General features: G+C 43.3%; 1 protein-coding gene across 3 annotated transcripts in view; it reads right to left on the bottom strand.

The window, feature by feature from the left end:
• NTRK2 (neurotrophic receptor tyrosine kinase 2) overlaps positions 1-20,288 on the bottom strand; it is a 234,705-nt gene that overhangs the window by 30,481 nt on the left and 183,936 nt on the right. For all 3 annotated transcript variants that reach the window (XM_083186343.1, XM_083186332.1, XM_083186338.1), the window contains one exon: positions 2,819-3,053. In XM_083186343.1, coding sequence (XP_083042469.1) covers positions 2,819-3,053 — 235 coding nt within the window. The remainder of the gene's footprint in view (positions 1-2,818; positions 3,054-20,288) is intronic.

Raw genomic sequence — 20,288 nt, 5'->3', positions numbered from 1 at the left:
GAGCATATATGTAATTGCCAGGTCTGAACGTCCTCACTGTCGTGTTAGTCTGACATGCCTGAGTATTGCTGCTGCGATTTTCATCGACTGTTCCCTGCTGTTTTGTATGCATATTATATGCTGATTGTCTTCTTTATTGTTAACATATTATTATCACAGCTGCGGTAAAGTGCAGGTTGCACCATTATGTTCCACTCAGTGGGGTGCTTTTACATGGCCAATTGTATCTATAAAATCAGTATTCCATTTAATGTTAAAAGCAAATAAAAATAGAATTATGTTAAATGTTACTGTATGGATCATAACATTTCATATAGCTGTTTTGTTGTATTTTATTTTATAAAACGGAAAGAATGTGAATGGAAATAAGAAAAATATGAACGAGACAGAAAGAAAACAAGAGTAAAAAATAAAAGACATGGGAAATTGAAAGTTAAAATAAGGGAAAGAGGGCACAGGGAAAACTTAGGGGAGAAAGTGCAGTGGTGCAAGTCTGGCGGTACTGGGTGGTACAAGAAATATGTTGCTGACACTCCCTAGCACAAGCCCAAGCTCTGGGGCTGCAGGATCGCAGAGTCTCTCTTCTCCAAAAAGGGTTGATGCCTTGGAGGAGAGACCCTAGCACATCCAGCATCTGTCAGGGGAGCACAGTGCACCCAGCACTACTACCTGGAAGTGCCGGATTTGGGGGGTGTGGAGCTTTGTGCGCCTGCAGCCCCTGGGCAATGAGTATGTAACCCCCGGGCAGTGAGTATGCAACTCCCAAGCATGTACCCCCATGGTGAAAACCATGTAACCCCCATGGCAATGAGCATGTAACCCCCAGGCATCAAGTGTGTAACCCCCCTGACAGCGAGCATGCAACCCCCAATGGCAACTGGCATGCAACTCCCAAGGCAACCTGCATGTAAATCCCAGGCAATGAGCAAGAGACACCTAGCAAGGAGCAAGAAACCTATGGCAAGGAGCATGTACCAGCTGGCAGGAAGCATGTCGGGTGGTAAGTCCTACTAGGGGCGTTATGTGTCTAAGGCTGGGGTAGCCAACTCCAGTCCTCGAGAGCTACCAACCGTTAATGTTTTCCAGATCTCCTCACAGAATCACAAGTGAAGTAATTAGCTCCACCTGTGGATCATTTAAAATGTGTCACTGAGTAATGAGTACACCTGTGCAGCAGCTAGGTTGTCTGGAAAATGTGAACTGTTGGTAGCTCTCGAGGACTGGAGTTGGCTACCACTGGTCCTAGGCTATGTACACATTAGAATGATAGAATATGATAAGATATTGTATACAAATTCCCTTGTATACAGGGGCATTATGTAGGTGAAGATGTAGAAAGCTGCATCTTTTGCCATGAAACACCTGGCAGCGAGTAATTAAAAGCATTTCTGTGGTGCGTAATATGTAAGGGCCATTTTTGTGTGTGGGATATAAAATGGGGTCAGCGGAATAACTGTGTGTGGCATAATATGTTATAGGCATTACAGTGTGTGGCATAATGTGTAATGTGCAATACGGTATGTGGCATAATGTGTAATGGGCATTATGGTGTGTGGCATAATGTGACCACTCCCCTATAGTAACTTAGACACTCCCCTAGTTTTGTGTGTCCACACCCCCTCATGACACATGACCATGCCCATTTTTGGCTGCACCCATAATGTGTTTTGGCTGCACCATAGGAAAAATGAAGGATAGAACAGGCATAAGAGAGGAAATGGAAGATACTGTAAGGTGAAGAAGATAAAAGACAAGAGAAAGAATAAATTAAAGAGATGAAGAACAAGGGTAGTTAGGTAAAAAAACGCAAGAAGGAAGGAGTAAGATAACGAAAGGGAAAATGATTGTAATTAAGGAAAGAACAAGCAAGAAGAAAGGAAGGAAAGAATTAACAAGGCAATAAACAAGAGAGCAAGATAACATTAAGGAAAATAACAAAATATGATTTGAAGAAGGGATAGAAGGGCATAAAAGAAAGCAAAATATAAGTTCAATAACATATAGGTAGGTTAATGTACTGTAAATGCGTGTGTTTCCGCACTGTCATTGACACTATGGTGGGAACATATTGGTGATAAAAAAAAAAAGGATTCTCTGTAACACACCAAAGTAAACTAGAAAGTCGATAGTTGATTCTGGGCCAGATGCACTAAGCTTCAAAGTGATAAAATGGAGAGTGATAAACAGCCAGCCAATCAGCTCCTACCTGCCATGCCACAGACTGTTTGAAAATGTCAGGTAGGAGCTGATTGGCTGGCTGTTTATCACTCTCCATTTGATCACTTTTGAAGCTTAGTGCATCTGGCTCACAGTATGAACAGATATTTTAAGGAAACAGCGCAACAGAGAGAACTATTTCTCCCATACTGTGCAGCTAGTCGCTGACAGCTTACCTACAAAATAAGGTTGGCTACATCAACTTCAACCTGTACATCATGGCAAAAAGATTGTTTACCAAAGCGCAGTCACTTGCACACGGGCGTTGATATGAGCTTGTTATGACAATGAGTAAGAAGGTAAAGTCATTGCTTTGGGTGCAACAGCTCATGTGATCAGAGAAAACATTGCAATGGGCATCTCAGTCATATTTATTGTAATAAATGCCTTGGAATACACTAAAGCATGCAATGTTTCAGGTATTAGTTTTTATGTCAAACGGTACAATACCACAATTCTCAGCGACAGTATTTCATGATCTCATCGCTGCTGCATTGCCAATATATGAGTTCAATTACAATCATCCCCGTGAAGTAATTAATGTGGACATGAAAGATGCTTCTTTATCCCATTTTTGCTATGATTGTGACAAGCCACTTACCCTATAGTAATCCGTGCTGTATACATCTCTAGACATTCCAAAGTCTCCAATCTTCACTAAGAGATTCTCTCCGACCAAACAGTTCCTCGTTGCCAGATCCCGATGGACAAAGTGCTGGGAGGCCAAGTACACCATACCTGCTGCAATCTGCTGGGCTATGTGAAGCATCTGAGACTGAGTAAGTTCAGCAGGGCGGTTCCCTTCTGCCATAAGCACAGCATCTGGTCCATGGGACCTAAAAATATAACAGAACCATTTTAAAATGATTTAGTAATAATATACAATACACACTTACCTAAGGTCCTAATTTAGAGATGTAATTTAACCATAGCTGCCTACCCTCTTGCATTCTGCAGGAGACTCCCTTAAATAGCAGCAATCTCCCTCTCTCCCTCATCATACCCCCCAACTTTTGATGATTCTGCGGCGGAACCCAGCTGATGCGCGCCGGAAATTTCGGGGGGGCCAACACTGCTGGCCGCAGGAGGGACAGCGGGACAGGCCCTGATAATCGGGACTGTCCCGCTGAAATCGTGACTGTTGGGAGGTATATCCTCATTAGTCTAGCAATCTTCCTCATTTCACCAAAATCACATTACACTGTTAGATTTTTTGGAGAAAAAAGGAATGAGAGATAGATACATTTACATTGAATCATCAGCACCATTTCCCAGCACTTTACCAAGTATAGTATATCTTACTAACAGCTTTGGGGCTCATCTACATTTGTTTACGAGTAATTTGACAAGATTCCTCTCAGATGTAGCACAGGGTTGCCGACCCTCCCGGAATTTGCGGGAGTCTCCCGAAAATCGGGTCCTTCCTCCCGGCCCCGGAAGGGTGGGCAACCCTCCCGGAATCAGGGGGACCCCCACTGAGCCCCCCGATCGCGGCATTTATATGCCGCAATCCGCGGGTCTCAGGGGAGGGGGCTGAGCTAAAACGGCACAATCGTGACGTTTTAGCCCCGCCCCCTCCATGGATAACTGTTATTCCGGCTATTTGCTGTAATGGGGGTGGGGCTTAATGACGTCACAGTTAAGCCCCGCCCCCAAAACGCGTAATGCAAGATTCCTCTCCGGGCTTCTCCCGGAGAGGATTTTTTGAAAGTCGGCAACCCTGATGTAGCAGCCACGCTTCTAGGTGCCACGTTCATAATCTCTTTTCTCTCCATATATGGTACTAGACACCCCCTTTAAGTGGAGCATGACACGCTCCCTGTGCAAGATTCAGCTACTAACTATAATCTCCCTGAAATTAGTTTTCAAAAGTAGGCAAGTATGAATTTAACATGTGCAAAATCAGGGCTGCGATGTTCCCCAGTTCCCCTACCACTGCAGCATTAATGATATGCTGCTGGTGTCTGGGGGTGCGTGTACAACAGGCAACAATACATATAACAGGGGAGCACTATATTCAGCAGTGTAAATGTCCTGGGGATCCTGAGTATCCTGAGTACTCAGCTGACTGATGCTCACATCAATGCTGCATCTTTGGACGCAGCCGCGGATTAGAGAACCTGGCAGGACGCCTCCTGCACCATTAGCATATGCTATTATCACACAGGCACTAAGTGCAAGGGGGTTTATTTACTAAAATGGGAGTTCTATTGAAGATGGGATGTTGCTATGGGCAACCAATCAGCATCTGCTTTTTATTTATTTGGCACCTTCTAGGAGATGATAGAATCTGATTGGTTGCCCATAGCAACATCCCATATTCAATATAACTCTTAATAAACCCCTAAAGCCATAGTGGCTGTGTGATCTCATTCATTTCGGAATTGTTTTTTTTTTAGCTGGAAGTATTTTTTTTGTTTTTACAGCATATGTACAGTACCTCCATGTCCGCAGGGGTACAGGATGATAGGCCGCCAGTGTCTAGGTAGACAGTCAAAAGGTCAAACACTATTGGTCTACAGTCAAAAGGTCGACACATCAAAAAGGTTGACATACATTAGGTCGACATGGTCGAAAGGTCAACACACGCAAAAGGTTGACGTGGGTTTTTCACTTTTTGTGGTTTCTAGGTTGACATAGGTCAACATGGACACCATATAAGTGTACCGCGTCCCCTCGCATGGCTCGCTGTGTTGCGGGCGTGGTGCCTCTGCACTCGGCACACACTTTTATTCTCCCTCCGTGCCCACTAGGATTGTAAAATATGAACAAGTTGGTTTAAAAAAAATCATAAAAAACTAAGTTGATCTTTTTCATGTTGACCTTTTGACCACATTGACCTTTTTATGTGTCGACCTTTTGACTGTCGACCAAGACACTGACGACCAAATGAGGGCATCCCCAATGCAATGACATCAATGCAGGTAGCAACATTTTTGTATGCTGCGACGTTCGAAACATGTCATTCTGTACAATACAATAAAACATGAAAAACATTTGCCAAAAAATGAGTGTAATGCGATGGCGATCATAAACGTAGTAGTGAACAGTATAATCCCAGTACGAGTATAAAACACGTAAATGGCCACATGTCTGCGTACAGTAACTATTATTTGGGAGAAGATTAATTGTTAATAACTGAACCTCTCGTTTACATTATATGAAATGACAATGCACATTTATTATCACAGCATCCCTCCTTCCCTTATGAAATCAAAGTCTCCCACAGGGTGCAGCTGTGTAGGAAGCCACAGCAATTTTGCTTGTGCTTTCCCTATACTCCCCCGAATCATTCTCCCTACAGTGAACTCTGCGCTCAGACATTACATTTGACCTTCAACATGTGGTCTGATGTCTGAAACATGAAGCTGTGCAGCAGGAAACGCTGATCTCAAAATTCATTAAGGTCTTAAATACATTTCCTGAGACAGCCTCTGGGGGCACTACAGGTTAACAAACTGCCAGACTGCAGGGGTGATTTTCACTTTCAGCAGCAGTCCTAAGCTCAGTGATACGAAGCCATAGGAAAAATTGAGTGCATTAGAAATGATCTATTTTTTTTTTTGTGGCAACATACTACAGTGCCTTAACCCTCCACTTGCTTTAACACCACTTCTAATATACCTATATAAATAACCGCTTAGAAAAAAGAGCTTTGACATTTTATAAAATGCTAAAACATATCCTATTGGGTCGACAGCAAAAGGTCTACAGGTCACCATTTATAAAAGATCAATGCAAGCACAAAGTAGATATGTAGAACGTCATCACATGAAAAGGTCAGAATTATATTTTCAAGTTTTTGATGGTGTCAGTGTCGACATCTCAGCATGTGGTCTTCCAGTTACTGTACCTCTTTACCCACCATGCTTTGGGACAGGTACCTAGCTCCGCTACAGCTGCGCTTGGCACACTTTGCTGTTCCCACTCAGAGTCCATGTGGTTAGTAAAATATAAAAATGTAAAAAAAAAAAAGTGAAAAAAAAGTTGACCTTTCCATGCGTCGAACTTTACATGTCATATATGCCAATGTCAACCTTTTGATGTCGACACAGGTAAGACACAAGGAGTGATTTGACTGAATGCAATAGAAATCCTTTTTACTGATAAACAGATTCTGATGGTGCATGTACATCTTGACATGAGACATTGCACAGGTGAAGGCAATACTGTATATCTCTTGGAGTGTTCCACAGATTATGTAGCACCAAGAACACCACATAGTCATTTGGGATTATTTGTCAAGAGGTGTTTGGCACATAAGGTGCCCATACACGTACCAATTACCCGGTACTTTTTTTGTTAAAATAGCATCGTTGTGCATATGTTGTGCATGGGATGCGATGCTATTTTAGCACAAAAAGTACCGGGTAATTGGTACGTGTATGGGCACCTATAGAGCTACTCTTTCACATAATACGTTGAACTATAGCTAATGATGACTACTGGTGGTATGTTTAATTTCCCATTGTCTCTATCATTGAAATCCACTACTAACAAGTGCTCGTTTCCCCTCCACTCAGTGGAATCAGTGGCAGTTATGGACCAGGAAAGGTCTGGCACATTGTGCAGAGAAAAAGGGTTTTCGGCCTGGACAGCACAAAGGGCACAATAGTTTCTAAATAACTGGAGGATCAGTACTTTACAAAGATCTCAGCCCTGCATTTTGTATCCTCATAGCATGGGTGTACCTGACAAACCTGCTGCACATGTCAACCTGGGATGGCATGAGAACTAACAAGCCACTGACCATGCAGTACATTAGAAAGGGTGAGTTTATCATGCATGCATTCTTCACAAAGGAGTGAATGTCATGAGGCAACTCTCTGGAGGAGGAAGGCCATCTGTTGAGAACGATCTGAGACAGAGACGAATGGAAAATTCTGACCATAACAGAGCAACCATAAATACATTCATGGAAAGTCTTGCAGGAGACCAGTGCCAGCAATGTGGGCATATCTATTTTCAGGCTCTGTGAGGGTCACCTAGAACGTGTTGGTAAAAAGCAGCTTTAAGGCAGGAAGATGTCCATCAAAGTACAGGAATGCTGGTCCACATTAACTTCAGATGTGAGACTGCAGAATCATGGTGTCCAGCTCATCACCTCTCAGTGTCCAAATGGAGAATCTGTCCAGTTTCATCACAGTGAAGGGACAAGAAATTAGATAGTTGTGTAGTTGTACATGGGGGTAAGATTTTACTGAATTGTCTGAGTCAGCTTTGACACCATGGGAGGTGACCCATATTTATTCAAATTCATGTTGATATTGTCAAGTGCCTACAAGTTGGTAGGGGCAGAGCATATGTAATACATGTGATAGAAAATAAACAGCAGTCAGTCAACTGGCATCAAGTGATGTGAAGACATTGGCATTGGACATATCAGTAATTACTTGATCTACAGACTTGAGTGGGTGGCGTGGTTTTATTCAGGTGAACAATTGTGATGCAGCTCTGCACAGAACTGCAGCTGCCACAGATGATACCCACAGGAGGTATTCCTCTCAGTGCTGTCATATCACTAAGTTCTGGTATGACATTTTCTTTTATGACAAGTGTTATGTATTTGGGAGCACATACTCTAGTCATGATGATAGATTCAACCAAAAGCATATTGTATATGTCAGAGGTAACTTTTCAATATAGCTGCAATCAAAGAAATCTGCAAAATCACTGCTTCTAAGTACAGTGTGTTATGTGTATGACATGATCCTAATCTGATCAGTCCTAGTATCCTACTGTATGCTAAGGATAGACATCACTGTCCACTATGTGAAATTGCAGTAATACACCTGTGCAGTTAAATGTGGCAATGATTATGGTCTAGATTACTTGACCACTGTATGCAGTTAAGTTGACCGTGTATCAGGAGATCTCTTGATAACTTTACTGCACATCTGGCACCAGTATCAAAAGTTCGTTTTATTAATTATTATTAACAGTTTCTTATATAGCGCACACAGATTCTGCAGCGCTTTACAGATAATATTTAAACATTCACATCAGTCCCTGCCCCTGTGGAGCTTACAATCTATATTCCCTACTACATGTACACACACACAGAAATTCTAGGGTCAATTTGTTGGGAGCCAATTAACCTACCAGTATATTTTAGGGTTGTGGGAGGAAACCGGAGCACCCGGAGTAAACCCACACAAGTACAGGAAGAATATACAAACTCCACACTGTTAGGGCCATGGTGGGAATCAAACCCATGACCTCAGTGCTGTGAGGTAGTAATGCTAACCGTTACACCATCCGTGTATGGTGTTGTGGGTGTCTATGAGGGAAGTATTTATCTCATCTTTCTCTGCTCTGAGCTCTGTTCTTTCACAGTAGAAGACTGGGAATGGTCTCTACAGCCTTTACTGTGTGCAACAGACTACAGTACTTGACAATGCTGTCTGTCTTTGACTATCCTCAATTTTAGCCTTGGACTTGCACTATCTTGCATAGAGGTGTCTTTATTAGACTATTCTAGTGGCCTTCCTATATCATACCTCCCAACATGACCCTCTCCAGGAGGGGCACATTGCTCTGCTCCTGGACTTTCTTCTTAATGTATGATGCAATCACCTGTGTTGAACAGGTAGTTGGTGAGAAAGGTGCTGCAACACAGGTGATGGTGATTATACATCAAGAGGAAAGTCCAGGAGCAGAGCATTGTGTCCCTCCTGGAGAGGGTCATGTTGGGAGTTATGCTATATTTAAGACCGTTTTGAGCATTAACCCTTTCTGCCTCAGCAATTGGGTGCATGTTGTTTAATTTTACATTCCACACACAATCTTGTCTCTAATGAGCTCTTTTGCTCCGCTTCAGTTTGAGCTTAATAAATATGACCGGAAGCTTTAAGTGGGGCTCTGCACAAGTGTGTTAAATAATGCCTGTCCATGATGACATCTGTTTACAGGTAAGCATATCCCAACAAACGTTCTTATTAGTGTTTCAGAATTTCTTTGTCCTCCCCCTCTGAGTAGATAAACTTTGACAACTGCATTAGCTCCAGTGAGATATGTTAGACAGCCCGGCATAGCAGTACACTTGCCATTCTTTCCAGAACTTCAGCCAAACATCTGTGAATTTATCATAAAAAAAACAGTGGTTCAAGGCACCAGAGACCCGGAGCTGTGCAATCTTCTAACAGCATGGTAGATTGGGGTGTGTGTGAAACACAACAGGATACTGTTCTAGAGTGCTGCCAAAATATCCATTAGTAAACAAACTAAGATGGCTGCTGGATTATTGTACAAAAAAATTGTTTGCGGTGATGTCACTTCCGCCAACCAATGTTGCTTATGTTTTTATGAATTTATTTTTCAAAAACTCTACTATCTAGTACAGCAGAAACATCTCTCTGTTTTATGTTTAAAATTTATCATGATTTCTCGACATGCATAGAGAGATTTCACATAAGACAATTTGAGTTCATTGTGTTGACTGTGGGCCTGATTCAGAGAAGGTCGCAGATATTGTGTCCCACGCAGATTTGCGATTATTGGGTATCTTCAGCTGTGCAAGGTCCATTCAGTGCATTCCCTGTTGTACAGAGTACCCCCCTCTGCTTGATTGACAGGTAGTGCCATTGAGGGGGAGGAGAAGGGGCAGAGTAGGGTCTGCGTTTCTAGAACAGGGACGTCGCACCATCCATTGGACCATCAAAATTTGCACCAAACCTGGCAGTATGGCCTCCTTTGTGAGCGGTCGAGCTCCTCTCTATGCAATTGCTTTCAGCGACATGCTTGTGACCATTGCACGCCTGTAAGACAGACCATCTCTGTGCTTCTGCTATTCCATGTCACAGCATGGGATGCCCAATACTTAACTCCGAGTATCTGCATGCATGTGCCGCAAAAGCTCAAGCACAGGCAAAGAAAATGCTCCACTGCTTCTGACATCAGCAGTGTGTCTCAGAATCAGGGCAATATGTTCTAATACAAATTAAAAGAATTAAGAACTCAATCAGAAAAAAAACACACTTTAGGAGAAAAATAGAGATGTGGTAAAGAAAGAGAAAACAACTATGGAACTAAAATATTTGAACAGAAGGATAGTACTTTATCACCAGCAACTGGCTCCTAACTGTCAAGGTAAATGTTGGAATTTAAAAATGTTAGTTAGGTGCTGGTAGTTAAGAGTTATCACCATTGATATAAATAAGAACTGTTGTTTATACTGTATATACAATGGGGGTTAAATCTAACTCTCTCTGCACATGTTACATCAGCCCCACCTGCAGTGCATATGGTTTTGTCCATTAGAGAATGATTGTGCCTTTCCGAGTGAATCAGAATAACCCCCAATGTTGCAAACACAACTACAATAACATGGATGAAAAGTTCCATCTCTTGAGGAACTTAAGAAAACTTTATAAAATATGGTAACTGTCATTCTGTAATATATTCCTATTGTTGCTGAGTTATTCCACTTGTTCTCCCTTGTTCCTCCCTCTTGTTCTCCAGTTATTCTCTATTTCTCTGTAGACTGTCCGGGGCATCCGCCAACCGATCTGGCAATCGGTAAGTCCATACACACTTATTGATCGTCGGCCTGACATCACAACTAGGTGAGCATTCACATGTGCCCACCCAATTGTGATGGAAATCACAGGCCCCTTTGCGCCAAGTTGGTACACACAGCACGATGCACTGATATACTTGTAGATATGTAAGGGGGTTGGATTTGTGGATTCCACACAAGGTTTTGCCCACCGCTGGTGAGGGAGTTCAAGTGAGGCCTCGCCACCTAGTGGTGAGATTCGGCCTGGGTAGCCTGAAACCAACTGTTAAGCACAGACCCGAAAATAGGAAAGAGGGTTTAGAGTTGCTGGCAGGGGCGTAACTAGATATTCGTAGGCCCCATAGCAAAAGTTTGTAAGGGCCCCCATTTAGCAATTTATGGTGATAAATGTATGTAAAACGTATTACTTAGACAGTAATGATGGGTCCCCTTCAGCTTTGGGCCCCATAGCAGCTGCACCCCTTGCACCTATGGTAGTTACGCCTTTGGTTGCTGGTGCTCCCCTGAGTCCAGTGAAAACATGAAAAGACAGAGGATGAACAGGGGACTCTTTTTGTGGGGTACGCTTTAAAATGATGTATGTAATTTATTAAAAATGAACTTTTATTAGAAAAATAGTTTTAAAAAATAGGGACGTTAGCCGGGCCTATTTAACTAGATCAAATTTAAATTCCAGTTTTGCAGTGAGCTTTTTTTTTTTTTTTCACTGGAGATTGGTACTGGAGTTGCTATGCACTGGAGATTGGTCCAGAGTGGTAACCAATAGATTGTGTGTATTGTATATATTGTTGAATTTGGGGACATCTGAGGCAATTTATAATTGGGTTTTATAAAGAAACGTGGGGTTAAATTCCCCAAAGTGATGGAGATTGCTGTGGGAACAGAGTATAGCTAGTCTGTATGTCTGGTGCTGTGACAGAGTAATCCCAGAGAAAATTGCACATGTCTTACAAACGTGTAGCGGACTCAGGATGCTTGGTTATCACTCTCCATTTTATCACTTTTCAAGCTTAGTTTTAGCCTACAGCAAATGTACTCCAATGCAGCAAAATACATTTAGGGGTGATTCTGGTTTGTTCGCCCCGTTCGCATTCCCGTTCGCATAATCGCTTATGCACATGTGCAGGTCTTCACTGCGGGTGCCCTCCGAAATATGCATAGTGCAGGAGTCAGACAGGGGACGTTCGGATGCAAATTTCCTGCTTTTACCTTCCGGGGGTGGGTGGCTGACATCACCGGATGTCAGCTGCCCACCATGTTATCGGAGTAGGGCGCCGTTCCGCTATGTAAGAGAGTTCCAAGCGCTATAGAAATCATTCGATGGTCGGCCCAAGCCTGTGAATGGAGGTTTATGCAAAACATCCATTCACAGTGCTGCGGGGACATTCGCCAAGTAGTGTGGGGGAGGGGGGGGACAGGTATGCGTACAGGCGGCGCCAACCAGAATCAGGGCCTTAGTACATATATTATTTATATTCAAATATAACTGTGACTTTTAAATAAGAAGTGACCAAGTGCGTATGGCAGCCAAAGCATCTGTGGTTATGTAAAAATGTTCTAAAGCGTAACATACTATTTTAGAGCACAGAGCTGGTTTTAGCTATTTCACTTGGGTTGTTAATTTTATTTAGACTGTGTAAGACATGGTTTGTATCAGGCTTTCAAATTTATATAGATGTTTGCCAAGTTATTTTTAATTCACGCAGGACGGATATAGTGGTCATGATGAGTTACTGGTATGCAGCCTGTATACCAATAGTATGTAATCTAATTTAGGACTCAGACACACAGGCTGTTATTCGTAGTGTTTGTCAATCATTTGTTATACTGTATATTATAAAGGTCTGAAATGTACAGTATATGGACATGTCAGTAAACAATGAGAAGCTTTGATCTAAATCATATACTGACTGAACATGCCATAAAGACATGTTTTAGAGTATAATATTGCACACACTTTAATATGCTTGTATATACAGTATATTGTGTCAGTCCAGACTGGATGCCTCCCCGGGTGTTTGCAGAACAGGGCACAGTTGTTCAGTTTCCCCAGGCCAAAACTACCTGCATTTAGGACTAAGACCTTTATTCAGATCTGATCTCAGTACAAATTTGTTCTTAAAATGGGCAAAACCATGTGCACTGCAGGTGGGGCAGATGTAACATGTGCAGAGAGAGTTAGATTTGTGTGAGTTATTTTGTTTCTGTGCAGGGTAAATACTGGCTGCGTTATTTTTACACTGCATTTTTTTTTATTTCAGTTTCAACGCACCCCACCCAAATTTAACTCTCTCTGCACATGTTACATCTGCCCCACCTACAGTGCACATGGTTTTGCCTATTTTGAGAACAAATTTGTACTGTGATCAGATCTGAATAGGGCCCTGAGAAATACTGGAGAATCCCATCCATGCAGGTCCTGTCCAGGTGTTGGAGCAAGTGTTTACAGCAATAAGGCACACTTTCTTAAAACTCATTAGGGCAAGGGCTCAGGGCCCCTGACACCAGCAAGTGTCCAGGTGATAGACAGTGGTTGGCCAGTGGGCTAGTGACAGGGAGCCTGAGATTGTGTACAATACATGCTGTTTGTGGACTGCTTAAGTCCCAGTAAACTTACTTTGGAAAAGACCTGTTTCAATTTCTGTGGAAGTAAACAGACTGCTTTTATTGTCTGGTGGAAGGTCTGTTTTTTACAATATACTGTTAGCATGTACAGTGAAGTGGACCCAGGGGTAAAGCTAGGCTTTCTGTCATCCAAGGCAAAAACTCAACACTGCCTGTATCACACTGCCTCGCCAACAACAGAGCATCCTACTGACAGTCATACAATAAAGATAGCATAACAGTGACCTCCATACAATTCATACAGCAACCCGGTGACTGCCATGTAGGAGAGCAGCATAGTTACCACCATATGATACAGAGAACATTACAGTGCCCTCTATCTAATACAAAGCACATTGTAGTGCCTAGCAGATAATGCAGAGAAAATAATTTACCGGCTATGCAGTCCCTGGGTCGACAGTGACCGTGTCGACACCTGCAAATGGTTGACACACCATAGGTTTGCATTGACATGGACGACACTCAAAATGTCGACACAAGTTTTTCACGTTTCTTTGTGTAGACCGACTAGTTCATACTTTACTATCCAAGTGGGCATAGAGTGAGAATATTATGGTGTGCCGAGTGCAGCGATGCACTGTGCCCAAAGCATGGTGGATGCAGCAAGTTTCCCCTTATACTGTGTCCATGTCAACATATGTCGACATACTGTAGACACAAAAAAAAAACTAAAAAAACTAGCATCGACCTTTTGAGTGTTGTGCAAGTCCATGTCAACCTAAATCTTGTCTCGATCGTTTGGCAATGTCAACCTATAGTATGTCAACCATTTTCAGATGTTGAACTAGTCACTGTCGACCATGACATTGTCTACCTACTATGCCGTAACCAAGTTCCCCATACACAATGCACAAAGCATAAAAGTGACTACCATTCAATTCACAGCATCAAAGTCAAGAGACAAGTCCAAAATGAGTTTATGCTGATGACCATTCCGAGTACAATTTCTCCTACTCTTATTACTGTATCTCCTGAAAAGTATCTGTATAGTGACTTTAATTATCAGTATATGTGGAAGATGGGAGCAGATCATGACCCAACGAAGTTGTGAGGAGGTTGGCCTATCAGAGGAGGCAGGTGTCATGTAGCCTAATGCTACACTGGTCAGACCCTGAGCAGAGATTTTTATTTATTTATTAAAAGTTTCTTATATAGCGCACATATTCCGCAGCGCTTTACAGAGAATAGTTGAACACTCACATCAGTCCCTGCCCCAGTGGAGCTTACAATCTATATTCCCTACCACATGCACACACACACACACACACACACACACACACACACACACACACACACACACACACACACACACACACACACACACACACACACACACACACACACACACACACACACACATTCTAGGGTTCATTTTTGTTGGAAGCCAATTGACCTACCAGTATATTTTTGGATTGTGAGAGAAAATAGGAGTACCCGGAGGAAACCCACACAAGCACGGGGAGAATATACAAACGCCACACAGTAAGGGCCATGGTGTAGCTTTACCCACACTGCTCCCTGGTTAAATCACATTAAAAAAAAACTGTTGTGAAACTAAGTTTTTTTTATCCCACCTGTTTAATGGATTTAATGGATTTTATTTATACAGCGCACATATTCTGCAGCGCTTTACATAACATATGTCTGCTAATCAGCCCCCGCCCTAGTGGAGCTTACAACCATATTCCTCATTACACAGACATGTGGGTGCAGGTTTTCAGAAGTTGAGATGTTGGGGGTTATTCAGACGATTGTCCAATGACGTTTAGCCAGTTCCAATCACATCTACTAATTGCCTGTCAAAATCATTGTATTTTATTAGCAGTAACTTAATTCCCTACAGAAATAAATATTGTTACATTTATTGTCTGTGTCGAAATCTGTGTGAATGGCTTAGAGCAGACCTGGCCAAAAGGTAGATCCTGATCTACTAGTAGATCTTGGGGCATCCACTGGTAGATCACGGCCAAATTAACAAAATACACGTGAACTTGAACATCTGACGTTTCAGAACGCCAGCTCCCGGTAGTGCTGCGTGCCCCTGATGTCATGACATTACCGGAACGCTGTGAAGAGCCCTCTGCAGCTGCAATATATCAGTCTGGCTCCACACCCACATATGCTGGGCTTACCGCTCTGTACCAGCACAGAGGCTCCTCACAGCACCAAGTACAACCTGAGCGACTCCTGGATGTAGTGTGTGGGGTGTAATTGTCTGATATGGGTGGTACTGTGGCTGCAGGCTGATGCTGCTGGAGTACAGCTGCCGCCTGCTCCGTTAATATTATACAATACCCGAGAGGTTCCGTGCTTGTGTCCTGGTTATCAGTCGCTGACTGACTAATAGATCCTATAACAGAAGAAAATGGCTGTGCGCTGTCGGACCACAATGTAACAAATTATGAGCTATCACAAATATTCTGTTCAGGCAGCAGTCAGATGCGGGTACTTGGACCACATATAGAAAAAACACAAAGAGAGAAAAAGACAGACTGCGCTAAAATAGAAATCAAATGTAATCCAAAAATAAACATAAAGGTATCAAAGTAATTCAAATACAAAATAAAATCTAACAATATAAAACCAATTTCATTTGAAGGTCACTATGGCCAGTATAGTAATACTATTAGTAATCCAATCACATATAGCATCTACCATTCTTATATATGTGATTATATAACTAATAGTAGAGAAACTTGTATGCTGCATGGGTGTATATTGTGTGTAGGTAATTTAGCAATTGTCCGTGTTGATCGCCCGTGCGAATGTGGGGCCGAGAATCGGCTGGCCTGCGAGGCGTGAGACTTACTTTTACAGAGCGAATGATTTTAAGCTCAATCAGTCCGAGCGCTCTCACAGTGGAGCGAAGCCACCGTCCAGCACATGTAGTCACCACCCCAGTATACACCCCAGTTACCGCCCAGTTGTGCCCAGTTTTGTGGCTGCGCCAATCCATACGCCCACATTACGACTACTCTGCACGAGATTGTTCACTAGCGTATTTCTACTTGTAAGGTTGCGAGTGTGCACGGTTGCCCAAACCTACACATGCGCCTTGCGAATGGTACGCATGCGCAGTGGGCTAAGATACACTCTGCAAATGAATTGGTGTCCGAGCGAGGCAAGCAGAATATGGCCCTATGTGTGTAAGAGCGATCAGCAAAACAAAATCTATTGTGGGAAGCATAGGGCCTGTGAGCCTGGTTCAGAGGTGGATGCTATGTATGTATTTATATACAGTATATATGTATGTATGTATGTATGTTTGTGTATGTATGTATGTATGTATGTATGTATATTTGTGTATGTTTATGTATGTATGTATGTATGTTTGTGTATGTATGTATGTATGTATGTTTGTGTATGTATGTATGTATGTATGTATATATGTGCAGTTGTTGATTCTTATATATTCATATCTGCAGAAATATACAGTTACCATCTCTACTGGCAGCAATGCCATGTGCAACTGTGCCCACCATCGTACAGTTAGATTTACGGGTCTGCAGTAAGGGTTTCCGGTACTTTAATGCATGCGGAATAGCAAAACGAAATATCAGTATATGGGCCACCTCCGAATCAGGCCCATTGACAATGGTAGATCTCCGCTAAATATTTGAACTAAAAGTACATCCCGCATACCTCCCAACATGACCCATTCCAGGAGGGACAAAATGCTCTGCTACTGGACTTGCTGCCAGTAGTAGTTGCAGAGGTGGGACTGCACCAATGTCGCAAATTCAAAAAGGGGAGCCACACCTGCAAGTGAGTCCAGTCTGTGGTGTTTGGGGTGGCAGTTGGTGGGGCTCCCCTATCTGAATTGTGGACTGTGCTGCAGCCCTGCAACTGCCACTGACATGAATGTCGAGAAAGAGAGCATCTTGTCCCTCCTGGAATGGGTTATGTTGGGAGGTATGATCCCGGGACACAAAAATCTGGCCACCCCTGCTAGTAAACAATGTAACTACAGTGAAAATTGTGTTCATATAAAACCTCACATTCCCAAAGATTTATAGGGAAATCCTGCCGCCATCAAATAATACATTCTGATGTGAATGTAATATTTAAAATAAGAAGTGAAATCACATTACCCTTAGGTCAGTCATGCAAAAGACAAAAGACCTGTGATGTCATAATGGGCCTCAAACCACAAACAGCCAGCCCTGGTCAATCAGGTGGGGTTTGTGAGGGTATAGTGATGTCATAATGGGGACTGCCTAGATCAGGGCTGTACTGATGCTGTCTCACTCATTCACCTCACAGGACTCGGGCAGTGCGCAGTTTACCAGCAGGAGGACATACTCACATAAGGTTAGTGACTGGACAGAGATAAGGGCAGGTTAGTGCGATGCAGCGGCGGTAGACTCGGAGCGCGACTTCTGTCATATATGACTGATCACCTGACCGACAGGACAGTATTGGATACAAACAAATCTCCCACCTAGGGGGGCAGTACTAAGCAGTCACTAGGGCTGTGCCTGGGACACCTAAGGGCGGTGTCTGGAGACGCTGAATAAACCCTGTATGGAGCTGTTAGGACGTGTCGCAAGGCACAAGGTGTCCTATGCTGCATCAAGTCCCCGTACTGATCCCTACTTATTAATGTGCAGAGGTGGGAGAGATGTATATGGTGCTGTATCCATTACTTTGTTATTATCTGATACTGTTGTTATAGATTTATCATAGTTTGGGCTCCATGTAAGAGTGATACTAAATTCTGGCAGCATATTGTGTTAGTGTCCGTGTGATACACAGGATATGTCGCTGGTATTTACCATCACACACAGTATCTTTCCAGCGAGGACCAGCGGTGTCCCCTCCTCCGCTGTATCCTCTGCTGTGTTGCCAGCAGCCTGTTGGCAATGGGTTACTGACTAATGCACATACATGACAGCGGTCTGTGTATGTGCATAGAGCTCAGACCCAGTGGGGACATAGGAAACAGAGTTAGAGCTGTCCTATATATATATCATTGCAGCCCTAACCCCTTATAGCACCAGAGACGAGTCCTAAAGGGGTTCTGGCTGATTCTTACATAGAGTCCTAATACTAATGGGTAGCTAGCTACCTTGTCTCTTTCCCCCTACCTTGTCTCTCTCGCCCCCTACCTTGTCTGCCTCGCCCCCTACCTTGTCTGTCTCGCCCCTTTACCTTGTCTGTCTCGCCCCCCTACCTTGTCTGTCTCTCCCCCCTACCTTGTCTCTCCCCCCCATTACTGTGGAAATGCGTGTGCCCCCCCCCCCCCCCCCCCGGTGCCATCGGGTGCGTTCTTCATCATCTGGGAAAAAAGTTAAGATTTGGGGTGACAGAAGGGATGACGGGTTATATAAGGTTAGTGGGTGGGTGGTTTGGGCAAACTCTGCAAAGTCTCTTAATGCCTAGAGGGATGGGCAGTCCGTCAGCCATGGGTCCCCAGAGGTTTCCCCCACAGGGGGTTTTTCCTCTCCTGAGTGCTGATGGATGACTCTCCATGAGTCATGTGGCTTCCACCATCTTGTTCCTCTTATAGGACAAGTGTGTAAGAGTTCTGGAACAATCCTGTTCCATTATTCCCTATTTTATAATGCAGAGCAAAAATAATATATACATTTTACTTAAAATTAAAGTTTGAATTTATTTATTAAATATATTTTGTGTGAATTTGTCTTTATTTATATTAATAAATGCTCCAAAAGGTCAGGAGGTGGCAGTGAGGGCTGGTGGGTAAATGAGATTCAGGGGCAAACGCAGGATTTTCAGAAGGGGGTTTCCAGAGGGGCGGAGCAAAGCACGGAGATGGACACTTAGGTGACCCAGTATATGCTGGGTCAGTTAAAGTATTATAGATAGACCAAATGTATATAAATAATAATACCCCTGGGCATAGCAATGTATTGGGGCCCCTACCAATCCTCCAGCGGTAGGGGTGGGTGAAGCTTTGATGTCCCTCGGGTGGTAGGGGGTATTATATCAACCGCTCAGCATGTAAGGCCTGGATCAGTAATTTCCACTAATTACCCCTTTACTGCACATATGGTGGGAGATGGGGTGGGAGAAGGGGCCTTTGGGCTGAATGAAGGGGTCCCAATACATAACTTTCAGGGTGGTAGAGGAAGTTTAAAACGCAGAGGAGGGGTGCATAGTGGAGTAGGCTTATTATTCATGATTTTCTGGTGGGAGGACAGCTTGCTTGACTACAGATATCTCCAGTTCCCGGAAATACAATTCTTAGATTTTAATTAAAAACTAGAGAATCCCACCTACCAAATGGTATTGGGGACTAGGGTATCAGAGTTCAGGAGGCAGAGCAATCTGCCAATGAGTATATAAAACTACATACCAGGTGTGTGGAGCTGGAGCAGTAACCAGCTGCTGGAAGGCCGATATCTCTGGTTCTGGCAACAGTAGAGACAAGCTACTAGTGTCCATCAAAGAGGGAGAGTCCCAGCTTTTGGAATATACTTTGAGAAAAACTCTTAGTCAGACAGAACCTGAAATATCTGACTGGGAAGAGCAATTAACAGGCTTGGATGGGGACAACTGCTTTGAAGTCAGATATCTCCGGTTCCCAAGGGCCGATTTTTAAAATTCTTGTATCCATGGAAAGAGAGGACCCTCAGCTTTCAGCCTAGGGCCCATAGACTCCTGGGGGGGGGGGTTTCTGGGTACTCAGAAACCCCCCCTGCGTGCGCTACTGAGATTAGAGGTGGTAATGGAAAGTAAATGGAGTAGGCTTACACCCTGATCACTGAGGTGACCATACAAATGGGAGGGGCGTATGGAGTAGACTTACACCCTGATCTCTGAGGTAACCATACAAATGGGTGGGGCTTATGGAGTAGGCTTACACCCTGATCACTGAGGTGACCATACAAATGGGAGGGGCTTATGGAGTAGGCTTACACTCTGATCACTGATGTAACCATACAAATGGGAGGGGCGTATGGAG

The sequence above is a fragment of the Crinia signifera genome, chromosome 1, assembly GCF_055691185.1.
Source record: "Crinia signifera chromosome 1, ASM5569118v1, whole genome shotgun sequence".
In the NCBI taxonomy this organism is placed as follows: domain Eukaryota; kingdom Metazoa; phylum Chordata; class Amphibia; order Anura; family Myobatrachidae; genus Crinia; species Crinia signifera.
Note: the sequence above shows the minus strand (reverse complement) of the source record. Positions and strands in the feature narration are given on the sequence as shown.